The sequence below is a fragment of the Marmota marmota genome, unplaced genomic scaffold, assembly GCF_001458135.2.
Source record: "Marmota marmota marmota unplaced genomic scaffold, marMar, whole genome shotgun sequence".
Classification (NCBI taxonomy): Eukaryota; Metazoa; Chordata; class Mammalia; order Rodentia; family Sciuridae; genus Marmota; species Marmota marmota.
In genome coordinates this window covers 30,496,215-30,509,592 of record NW_026000037.1, presented here as the reverse complement: position 1 = coordinate 30,509,592, position 13,378 = coordinate 30,496,215, and the positions used below count along the sequence as shown (strand labels likewise).

Sequence of the window (13,378 nt, the reverse complement as noted above, 5' to 3'; positions counted from 1 at the left end):
AAAAATTACCTACAATGTGATTTCTATAGAAGATAATTCTCAAATATATATTTTCCTTAAGTCCCCAGGTGATTTTTTCTCTTCCTTTTTTCTGTAGTATGATTTTGAATTCCTATTTTCTTGTAGTTTATTTATCATCAGAATAAAAGGGACCTGTCAAGACTAATTGTTCACCAAAAGACAGGGCTTAAGCATGTCTTTAGATAACTTAAAGTCTATCAAGGTACCTTCGAGGCTGAACTTTATTTTAATTCTTGGGAGGAAAGTTGTGGTTAAAATATTCATTTCATAGTTTTAAAAAAAAATCTCTAAGGGTGCGTTTAAAATTGCTTTTCTGGAATAACCTGTGACTTTCTGCTAACCCAGTGGATGACTTTGACATCCAACAGAAAGAAAACACACACACACATACACACTCACTCTGTTAGCCTTTATGAATTTCCACCTGTTTTCATCCTACTTTTGCTCCAGCCCTAGACTTCTTGCCAAGGATGGGCGGTATCTCTGAAAGCACCTACCTTTATGGTGGTTCAGACCTTGAACTCCTTTATGCAGTACAAAAATCTATCATCCTGCTTAAAATTTGAGAGGCTTACTCAACATCTAATGACATGTTTAAGTTGATTCTAAATGAATTTTTAAATCTAGTCTTATTGACCTTGAAAAACATAAAAGTTGCCTCATAATAGTATCAGTGAAATGATCAAGAGAATGATCTTGTGTTTTCACTTTTGTTCTTTGTCATTGTAGGAACTTGAGGGGAGGCTCTGTTCATCAGATACTAACATCTAGATAATATGCTAACCTTGAAATTTTATGTTCAGCTCCTCAATTTCAGTTATATGGTTCACAGACCTTTTAATTATTTTTCCTTCTTTCCTTTATTCTATGCTACATTAAAAGTTTATGAATCACTTTAGAGTAAGCATAGATAGAAGAATAAATAGATATGGAAATATATTGATAGATGGATAATATTACCAAAGAAGGGAGGAAATGCATAAACTCATAGAAAAATTATTGTAAATATAAAAATGAGCTGAGCTGGTATAAGCAACTGAGATAAACAGAAAAAAATGATCTGTGCAGTGGTAGAGCACTGCCTAGTATGTACAGGGCCCTGGGTTCATTTTCAACACCCAGTATTTATTTCTCTCCCTCTCTCTTTCTCTATGTCTCTCTCTCTCTTACATACACACACACACACACACACACATACACACAATCGGGATAAGCAGAAGACAAAACTAAAAGTACTACTATTATAGAACATAGAGGAAGTAAAACTCTGCCAGGATAACTTTTTATCTCAGTAAATTTAACTATTTATATAAATTGCCTATTTCCATATACATTCTTGTGGCTCAAAAATAGTGAAAGTTTGGTTAACAGCCAGAAGAAGTTAAAATCAGCATACTGCAGTGATGGAGCCACATCAATCTTTATAGCACCTCAATTCACAATACGCAAGCTATGGAACCAAGCTAGATGCCTACCAACAGAAAATGGATAAAGAAATTGTGGTATATATACACACAATGGAACTCAACCATAAAGAAGAATGACTTTATGACATTCGACAGTAAATGGATGGATCTGGAGACGTTCATGATAGGTGAAATAAGACAAGCCCCACAAACCAAAAGGAAAATGTTCTTTTTGATATTTGGATGCTAACCCACAACAAGGCAGGGGTGGGGAGCATAGAAGTCCAGTAGATTAGATAAAGGGGAATGAAAGGAAGGGATGGGAGATGGGAATAGGAAAGACTGGAATGAATTTCACATAACTTTCCTATGTACATGTCTGAATACACCACTGTGAATCTCAACATTGTGTACATTCACAAGACTTTGATCCTAATCAGAATAAGATAGTCCATGTTTGTATTAATATATCAAAATAGATTCTACTGTCATGTGTAACTACAAAAAACAACAACAGCAAAAAAGTTTCAGGAAAAAGAGCCAGTCATCACTTGTCCATTGTAAGTTCAAAACTTGCTTTCTTTCCTGCACCAAAAGTAGAATATAGAGAGGCTTATTGGGAATTACACTGACCCCTAACTCAACCTGTAATCATTGGTGTGTCAGCCTATGAGATAGTAAGTGGAGAAGTACGTGATGTCTGCTCCTGCTGCTCCTGTACTTTTAGTAAGCACATATAAAGCACTCATACACAGCATTGGGGGGTATCATCAAGACAGTGGCAAATGCTTCTCCTCACAGACACATAATCAACTTAGTTTGAAAGTGTGTTTTAATTGTTCACTTATGTTTTTTCCTGGCTACTTCATCTCGTAGTTAAATGTTGTCTAATTTATCAAGTTTATCCTTCATTCATGTTTTAACAAGTTTCACACATGTTTAAATATCATGGTTGGAGGAGATACAGGAGATATTGTCTTGGGTGTTTGTTGTATTCTATTAGAAATGGCCCTGTCTCTTTTCCCAAATCCATAGATGAGTTTTCACTGTGGTTTTTCTGTCCCTGTCTTTCTTTTGTCTTACTGGCCTTTCATCCAACATTTTGCCTTATGTAGTTTGTCTCTTGCCATAACTGCCAAACCAAATAAAAACAAATCATGTTCAATATTTTCTTGGAAGCCAGAGATACAAATATCTTTAAAGGAACTCTAGCTGAGCACACACTCCAGGAGCACTTGGAATGATCCATACTGACAGGCTTAACTGTAGGGGGGAAAGCAACAGAAAGATAAGTTTTTATTTATACATAACCCAGGCTATTGCTGGATATCTTTCTGTAAATAAAAATCAGAAGACTTTGACTCATAATAAAATATTGTATACAATTTTGGTTATAAAACCAATGTTAGGACATTTGTTTACTATTGTTGTACATGTGTAATTATATACTTGGTAAAAAGTAGAGGAAATTTTTCTGAGACTATTGGTCTTTTTCTAGTATTTATAATTCATAGATGCAGTAATCTCAATGAAACAGAAGGGAAAATAAAGAGAATTTTATCTATACTTTTCACATTAAACAATGTTAAACCAACAAAAACAAGTGAGTTCTTATTTCAGATTTAATTGTTGCTTTTAACTGTTAAAAATTCTACTATATTATCATAGCATGCAACTTGCTTCAGTTCATTTGAAATGTACTGGGAAAAATCAAAAACTATAGCATGGTAACTCATTTCTTGCCCAAAATACAAAGTGTCTTTATATAAATTATTTCAGTTCCTGTGTATTTAATGGTAAAAATTTTCAAGGGTATGTTAGTGTTAGTTTGCATATGAGGAAATTAAAATGCAGGAGGTCTATAAATAGAGTTCATAGTTTCAGAGAAGGCAAAACCGATATTAGTGTACCAATAACCTCTTGTTAGTGCTTATTCTTCTGGGCTTCTGATTTAGTGAAGGCTAGATTAGAGTCATGTGACTGAGTAATCTGAGTCTAAGCAGCAAATCAAGAGAGATGTTGTAGCTACTGAGATATGGTCTTCCTTGTTTCATTCATATTTATCGAATCGACACCAAATGAATAAAAAAATCCATTGGCAGATGGTCTGGCCAGACTAAACACCCAGGATTTCTTCTTAATGAATTTGCACCACAAGACTATGCCAGAAAAGGCATGCACCCAACAGAAAATATTGGCATGATACATGATTGATTAAGGATGAACTCTCATGCCACTCTGGGAAGGTACCAAGATTGAAAGTAGATTGGACATTTTGTCCTTGAGAATTTTGTCTGTCAGGGCAAAATCCTCTCACCGCTAGAATCAGTGTCCCATGTGGCATAGTACTTGGAACTTAATACCTCTGAGAACCATATATAAAGCTAAAATTATCAGAATTGGTAACAGAAAGCATGATAATTTTTCTATATTAATGAAATAGTAATTCATAAATGCTATTTCAGTTGCCTGAAAGAAAAGCCAGGGTTTTCCAGTATGCCTTACTCCCAGAAGAGCAATGTGAACATTGCAAAAATATTGGTTATCTGAGGGATAACATTGCACAATTGTGTGTCACTGGTCCTCCGTGACCTTTGTCACCTTCTTGAACACAAGATATATTCCTCTGTCAGACACAGTGCTCCACGATGGTGAGCCATTTATCTGTTCAGCTGTGACAAGCCTTATGTTCTAGGATATATGCAATCTAATGTGTAGTAAAAAGTTTAAGGCAATAAAAAGTTTAGAAGCCCTATGCAGATGAATATTTATGGCCTCTGTGCATAGGAACTCACAGAGGATTATGTACCACTTAGGTTGGCTGTTCAGAAGACCACTCTATCTAATGAAAGGTCATCTTGCTATGATCTAAAGAAGAAAAATCAAAGCCATAGTAGCATTTTCCAAACCACTTTCCTTATATGAAAGCATTCAACAAAACACAGCATAAAGTTCTCTTTTTACTCCTTCTCCTTCAGTGTTCAAATATAGAGGCAGCAAGTGCATGTGTAAAGTGAAATAAACAATTTGTCAAATAAATAAGTATTTTTTAACATGAGACATCTAGGATCAATAGAAAAAAACTACTTTTTGCACTGGGACAAATGCCTTTATAAATGAGTTATTATAAATTTTATACAGCTGACAGCGAATCATCAAGTGAGAAAAGAAACAGGAATTAGTTTAACATAGATCACCATAATAGGATTGAAAAGAAGAGAATCACAGTTGGAAACACAATCACTTGCCTACACACAGTACAGCTTAGGAAAGCGGGGTTGGGGACATGTCTCGAGTTCAGTTACTGAGCTGAGATCCCAATCTCAAATGACCAAACCTTAAACTAAAATAAAGCAATTTATTATTAGTGTTTCTTCCTTTGCTTCATTATAGCCTGGACATCCATTGCAGCAATCACTGTAAGTTTTTACAAAAGATGAATAGGCAATTCTAGAATGCTGTTTTCCCTTCATAGTGTCTTGGAGAATTAGACACAGGCCTTCTGATTTCATTGTTCTCAAAGCAGGCTTCACAGGATGTATGAGAACTGGCAGTTTTATGCCAGGCAAGTCATGATTCATGTTATTTTATTTCTGACCTTGGTTAAATTAAAGGATTATTTATTACTTTGTCAGTTTGTTATTGGTGAGATCATGTTGTAATATTTTTTTTTTTTTTTTACCAGAAGTGGTCCTGGCAGTAGAATTACAGGTTTTGTATCACTTTTCAAATTCATAGTTTAATACCCAACACTGAAGCAAAGTTTGAAATTCCAGCATTTGTTAATATTCTGAAAGTGACTATGGCTGTGCATTAATACCAAGTTCTGTATATATCCAGTCACCTTAAGCATGGGAACTAAATGTTAAATGTGGTGATTTAACTGTATGTTCATCTCTGAATATCTTGGGGTCAGCTTTCTCTCTCTCTTTTTTTTCTATATATATGCCTATCTTTTTTTTTAACTAAAAAAAAGCTAAATTTACTTCATCTTTGTTCTTGAGTGATGAGACAAGAGAATCAGCTACTAAGTCAGCTGAAGTGGTCTTGTTTTTTTTAAAGGAATTATCTAGTCCCCAGAGAAAAATATCACTCACTACAGTCATGGCAATTTGTGTTAATTTTGGTAGGTCAGGCCACAATGATTTTAAGTGTATCCCTCTGTCCCATTCTATTTGGGGCATTGCTTGGTTGTGTATGTGACATTGTCCTTCCCAAAGTCAAGTGTAACGAGTGAAGACATCAGATTTGTGATATCCTTCATAGAGATTTTGTAAATTACATATACAAAGAATACCAATATAATTTTTAAAGGAACTATGTCTTTTATATGATGTTAACTATTCTTGTTTCATCACCTTATGAATTCTTTCAAAAGTTGGTGGATTGTGTGGCCCTGAGTTTGGGTCCTACCATAGATGATATTGCCAATGATTTCTATAACAGTAAGGGTAATGCTGGAGGAAAAATACATATGTTGAAGTGCTAAGCAATCATTTTATTCAGATTATCACATACTGTAGTAACGGACATTGCTAGCTCAAAAGTATCCTATCTTCTATCAGCATGAATCCTGAACAAACCTGGTAGTCAGCATCGATAACATGATTTCTCTGTAACATAACTATCAATTATACCTGGGACTGTTAGACTACAGCTAGAATCAACTAAAGATGCCTTATGCCCTAGGAGACAATAGAAGTCAAAGCTCAGGATCCAAAACAAAACCTTATTATTATGTCAAGAATGGTAAAGGATCTTAGGTTTGATTTTGGCTGCAAGATAAAAGTGGACTACAGGAGATCCATGGATTCTGACAGGTGACGCAAATTCCTAGATCAGACATAGAAGATTTGTATCACTCATGACACAGCAAGAAGTATCACTTTCATGTTTATAATGCTTCCCCTGAACCTCCATCCTCAAGTTATATGGGGCAGTGCTCAAGCAACTTAATTAAATTCTGCAAATATAGTGAGTTTACATACTCAAAGAATCCCTGGCTTAGAAACTCCAGATCTTATAAGACATATGCCAGGAAATCTGCCCAACAATTGCAGTGGAAGAAGACATTATCAATATGGAAAAAAAAATCTGCCCTCTGCCCCAGTCTATATTACTTCTGTCTTCCAAGGCTATTAGCTATGGGGCAGGGATGTGGCTCAGTGATAGAGTGCTTGCCTGGTATGTGGGAGGCCCTGAGTTCAATCCCCAGTACCACAAAAAGAAAAGGAAAATGTTTAAGCCAAGATTTATACTATACAAATACCCTTAAAAATAAAATATCGAACAAAAGCATATGTAAGTTGTGAAGAAATGCCTCTATCTAAAATAATGTAGGCCTTAGAAAAATTGTGGACAAAGTTTTAAAAATTAAAACGGGAAAGACACTTTTGTGTGTGTGTGTGTGTGTGTGTGTGTGTTTCATTGCATCTGATACTACATTTAACAAGAAGTGGCTGTTTTTGTTAATGGTATTGATACATATTAATAATAGATATAGATCAGTTTCTGAAGCAGTAATATAAAAATATGAAATTTTCTCAGGAGGTTAGCTCTACTACTTTTTAAGCAATTATACATAGCCTATTATTTAAAGAGAAAATTAAATTTTAGGTACTATTTTTGACAATTTTCATCTTTTTAAGCCAAATATAATTATGAAATTAATGATGCATATATGTTTGAAATGATGTTTAAAACATGTTTGAAAATTCTGCCTTTTTGCATTTAGTTTTTAATTATCTAAATATTACCTCAAAAACATTTGAACTCTAAGTAGATTTAAATCATATAAACTTGATTATTTTAAGAAAAAAAAATTCTAATACCATTTGTCTTAGGTATTTTGTCTCTATTTGAAGTCATGCTCTTTTTAATGTAGATGTATTTATTCAAAAGTAACTATAATTTCACTTTTTCATATGGATATCCTTGATCATTCCTTAAAACTTTCATGGGATATTTGATAAATGTTATTTGATGAAATGAGAAGTTCAAGCTTTTTTAATTGGTGAGATTGTTATCAGAACATTTCCATTTGGGTTTTGCAATCATAACACAATGAAACAACAATTTCCCCTTAATATTTCCTTGAAATAAAACTACAGGCTATATAAAATATTTTTTTCATATTTTTATTGGTGCAGTAGAGTTGCACATAATGTTGGAATTTGTTGTTTCATATTTGTACATGTACACAATATAGCAATATAATTTGGTCAAAATCCTTCCTCACTATCTCCCCTTTTGAGTCTGTAGAAAATATGAAAGCTGAATGTAGGTGGGAGTTAAAGGATAGTTTCTGAAATTAGGTTTCTTCTGTAACTAGTATTTTTTTAATTGAAAATACTATTCACTATTAAGATTATAGTTATAAAATAGAAATACATCCTCGTATTATTAATTATGTACCCAGTTGTAAACTGAGCATATATGAAATCAGAAGACGTAAAAGAAATAAGATTTCTCTTAAGATCTATTTCTCTAAGTCTATTTGAGCAGACATGAAACTCAAAATAAAGAACATTTGCATGTTATCAGTGATCAACTGTAGAGATTTAGAGAGAAGAGTTTGATCCTTGAGGTGGTCAGCCATATTCCAGAGTGCACTTCTACTATTGGCATTCTCAGTCTCACTCTCAGTTACTACTGTTAATAGGCATCTTAGATTTGAATAGGAGACCATCCTTTTTTGCTTTTATGTTTTTTTTTAAATTAATTCATTTATTTTAATTAGGTATATATGAGAACAGAATGCATTTTGATTCATTGTACACAATTGCAGCACTTTTCATTTCTTTGTTTGTACACGATGTAGCATTGCACCATATGTGCAGTCATATATGTACCTAGGGTAATTAAGTCCAACCCATTCCACTCTTTCCTGCCCCCATGCCCCCTCCCCACTTCCATTCCCTTTGCCAAATCAAAATTCCTTCATTTTTCCCATGCCCTTCCCTTCCATTATGGATCAGCATCCACTTATCAGAAAGAACATGCAACCTTTGGTTTGGGGGATAGGCTTACTTTGCTTAGCTTGATATTCTCCAACTCCATTTATTTACCTTTAAAAGCTATATTTTATTCTCTTTTAATGCTGAGTAATATTCCATTGTGTATGTATACTGCAGTTTATTATTTTATGTTTTGTCATTTCTTTTTTTCTAATATATTTAATTTATTAATTTTTTATGTGGTGCTGAGGATCAAACCCAGTGCCTCACATGTGTGAGGGATGCACTCTACAGTTGAGCTACAACCCCAGCCCCGTTGTTTTTGTCATTTCTTATGTGCAGTATCTCTCTCCCTCACTCCTCCCTCCTCACCCCCACCCTCTTTATCAAGCACACGTACAAACTACTTACTTTCAAGTTATATTAGAGAAATGGCATCATACAGAAATTGCTACTTCAGTGTTTTGTTACTGAGAATGAATAAGAAGAAAATATTATTGTCATTCCATGCATCCAGTGTCAGCTTAACTGAAGGGACAGAAGATACATGGGTCACCTTTGTTCTAACTATTTCATTTACTTATGAAAAGTGATTCCTTTTTTGCCTTTCATCAGAGTACGGTTTGGTTACAGTAGCTTTCCCTTGAAATCCCTGCAGATCCACTTGCCTTGTGTCCTGCTAGGTCATCTCTGTAGCACTTTCCTGCAGACATGGCTCAAAAGTCACACCCTCTCTTCCCCTCCTGCCTGCAGGAAGACACAGAAGTTCAGGGAATGTTATGTAGAGGGTTCTGGAAATGCCGTGTATGTTTGCCTTGCCATTACTTCTTATTGAGGTGTGTGTAAGATTTATGACATTCCATCAGACTAAACCAGTTATCAAAAATAAAACTTAAAGCCATTTGAACAGGGATAGAAAGATTGACTTCTTCTTTTCCTAACAATAAACCAGTTAAATATAATTCAAAACCTTTTAAAACCCATGAAACATAAAATCATTTTCATTAACCATTGCCACTCATTCTCTTCTCTTTCAAGACTATTGAAACCATGCAAAGAGAACAGTGGGATAGTAACACTTTCAATTTTGTGAATAAATCTCAATTAAATAACCTTTTATCATTTAATTAGAGAACATGGAATATATGAAGGAGAAACACTGTATGCATTTAAAGATATAATCTTTTTTATACTTTATCATTTTATTTTTTTAATTAATTTTTATTTATATATGACAGTGGAATGGATTACAATTCTTATTACACATAGAGAGCACAATTTTTCATATCACCAAAGAGATAATCTTGATTAACCTAATAATTCCTTAAACCTTTAACTGTTCCTGTTTTCCTATTACTTGCAGCCCAGCAAAGTAAATACATAGTAAAAGTAATATCAAAGTTTCTGTGATTGCTTTTTCTTTTCTTTTTTTTTTTTTTTAACTTTAACTCTCAGTGTACTCATCTATATGATGGAGGTTGTAAAATTCATGGTCCTACCTAAGGTTATCAAAACGATGAATTGAAAGATGAATGAAAATCCTTTCAAAAGCAAAACTACAAACCCAAAGAAACAGGAGTTTTTCCACTTCTGCTGGCAAGTGGGATCCGCACAAGCTGTATGCCTCTGCAACAAGGACCATGTTGCAACTTTTAATGGCAGGCTGTGCCCTCTAGTGTCACAGCAATTCACTGCCATCTTCGTCTTTCTGGATTCTTGTCTTACAAAATCAAAGATGAGGATGAGTAAGTTTAAGAGTAGGGTTTATTCAAGGGTCAATAGAAACAGAACTTGCGACAGGGCAAGATGGGACCCAAGATGGGGTTGCTATTCGAGTGTGGTTTATATAGCACTTGGGTCAACCTATGGATCCAAATTTATGCTAACCAGGGTTTGAAAAAGTACTCACACTATTGGTTAGCTCTGAAATCCCATCTCGGTCTGCTACACTTCCATTTTCCCACTGCTGGTTAAGGTTGTGAGGTCATGGATGCTAGGGGGATTTTGAGCTGCAGCATTATATAGAGCAGGCCTCCAGTGGGTGTCCCCAGGCTGTTTAGGGCTCCCACGGGGGTGAAGGTCAGTGTGTCCTGGCTTCCTGCACCTAAGGATGGTGCATGCATGATGGGCTCTGAGCATCCCTTGCTGTCAGTGCTGGAGACCCCTGGGGCACAGCCTCTCTGCAGCTTCACCTCTGCTTCTCTGCAAGGATTAGTGGGCTGGGTACCTGGCTGGGGAACCATGTCACCAACACAAAGTGCTATTGGATTGTTTTGGTGGTTATTTAGTGATAGCTATTTTAAAATAAATCTTTAAGATTCTTAGTAGAATAAGTATTGTCAGATAAACTTAAAATTTCTCATTTTCAGCTAGGTGTACAATTGTTTCTATATTTTTTGAGACTATTTGCTTGTTCTAACATTATCATCTTTTTATCATTTTGTGTATTAGATCACATTAAGCTTTAATATTAAGATAACTATGATTTTCATAGGGATACCTTATATCTTGGTGACATATTTTAAATTTGGGGATATTGCTTTTTACTCTCTATATATCTACATTTGTACAACATGATGCTTTGATAGGCATAGTGAACTGGTTGCTATAGCCAAGCAAATTAACATATCCATCATTTCTTACTTATTTTTTTTTTGTTGATAGTTAAGAGCACCTAAAATATGCTCTCCACAGATTTCCAGTACATGTTACAATATTATAACTATAGTCTTCAAATTTTAAGTTAGACTTATAAATGTATTCATCTACATATCTGCCATTTTGTGCCCTTGAGCTATAACTCCCCATTTCCTCTCCAACCTAAGCTATAAATTAACTTAGAAATTGTGTTTTTGTATGCACATGAACACATGAATGCAACAAAATATTATTCAGTCTTAAAAAAGGAGATACTTTCACTTATGACAAGCTGGACGAACCTGTAGGACAACATAAGAAATGAAATAAGTTGGAGAGAGAAAAGCAGATACTGTATGACTTCATTTACATGTAGAGTAAAAAGGAAGCAAAAATACTCAAAATTCATATTTTAGTCAACTGAATCTAGTTAACATTATTCATAGGCCTTAAATGTGTTTTTTTTTTTTTTTTAACTCTAGTTAATTCAGGAGAAGCATTACCCCACATATGCAAACCTGGAGAATTTCGCTGTCAAAACAGACATTGTATCCAAGCTCGGTGGAAATGTGATGGTGATGACGACTGTTTAGACGGAAGTGATGAGGACTCCGTCAATTGCTGTATGTTCTCCATCAAATAATCTTAAAGCCACATTAAAACTGAGTCTTACGTGTGTAGATTGTCAAATCAGTTTGTGAAAATCTGAAAACATGTTTGATGCAAATTGAACTGGGTTTTATTTCCCAGTCATCCTTTTGCAGAGAGGTTAGACTACAGAATGCCTCTTTTGCATACTTTTAAAAGTACTATTTCTCTCATTTTTCCCCAGATTTCATATTATCATTTTAGTTGCTCCAAAAATCTTCCCCCTTTTACCTGGTTTTTGTGTTACCACACTACAATCTTGGGTTGCTATAGAAGACCTCTTTGGATTTTTGACTTTAAAATATGGAAAATCAATTTAAACACCCTTAAGACTGAATAAGTCGTACAGAAGGTCATGATCTACTCCACTGCTCCTTGGCAAAAGAAACTTGAAGAAGATCCAAAGAAATACAGATGAATTTGGAACATGTTATCACCTAGCTTCACTGGATTAGGACATGGTAGAAAACACATATGGGGCACTCAAATATAAATGAAAGATCTTATCCACCCACCCTTTGGCCCTTTGGCTTCTATTTAACTATTCACCATTTGCTAGGAAGAGTTTCATGTTTCCGTTATAGATTAGTAAATTTCTCATATATGTGGAAAGAAAACACTTTGAAAAGTAAATGAAATAACATTTTGAAAATACATTTGATTAGTCTGAATGGTTTTTGAGATAAATAAAATATTTTACACACAGAGAGAGATATGTTGGACAAAATTATGTATTTGATCTTTTGATTTAACCCATGTACATTGTTTTAAAAATATTTTTCTTTCAATTGCAGACACGTTTTCAGATTAAAATGACTGAACTAAGAGCTAATTGACAGTATTCCATTGTCTTTTTTTAAACTAAAAATATAAAAATAATATCTTAAACTGAATGCAATGGTGCAACACAGGTTATTACAGCTCCTTGGGATGTTAATCAAGAGAATTACAAATTGGAGGCCAGACTAGGCAACTTAGTGAGACCTTGTCTCAAAACAAAAATTTAAAAAGTTCTGGAAATGTAGTTTATTGTGTGAGACCCTGGGGTCAGTATCCAACACTGAAAGAAAAAAAAAAGTTTTAAAGATCCTTTATGAGAATGTACAAAATTGTTCTGGCCATCTATATCATGCAGCCATTTGTGCTTTGGGACACAATCCCAAGAATAAGGATGTCTGAAAATATTTGCCAATTTATTATATAAATATGGCCCTAATTTCTCTTGAATTCAAAGCATGGATCATGACTTCAAAGTCTATAATTCTTTTTTTTTTTTTTATTGCTTGTTCAAAACATTACAAAGCTCATGACATATCATCTTCCATACATTTGATTCAAGTGGGTTATGAACTCCCATTTTTTACCCCAAATACAAGTTGCAGAATCACATCGGTTACACATCCACATTTTTACATAATACCATATTAATGACTGTTGTATTCTGCTACCTTTCCTATCCCCTACTATCCCCCCTCCCCTTCCCTCTCATCTTCCCTCTCTACCCCATCTGCTGTTGTTTAATTCTCTCCCTTGTTTTTTTTTCCCCTTTTCCCTCACAAACTCTTATATGTAATTTTGTGTAACAATGAGGGTCTCCTTCCATTTCCATAGTTTCCCTTCTCTCTCCCTTTCTCTCCCCCCATTCGTCTCTGTTTAATGTTAATCTTTTCCTCATGCTCTTCTTCCCTGTTCTGATCTTAGTTGCTCTCT

At 34.5% G+C, this 13,378-nt stretch overlaps 1 protein-coding gene across 1 annotated transcript in view; it reads left to right on the top strand.

The window, feature by feature from the left end:
* Positions 1–13,378, top strand: part of Lrp1b (LDL receptor related protein 1B) — a 1,807,788-nt gene that overhangs the window by 1,051,541 nt on the left and 742,869 nt on the right. Inside the window, exon 16 of the mRNA XM_015479144.2 lies at positions 11,503–11,643. Coding sequence (XP_015334630.1) covers positions 11,503–11,643 — 141 coding nt within the window. The remainder of the gene's footprint in view (positions 1–11,502; positions 11,644–13,378) is intronic.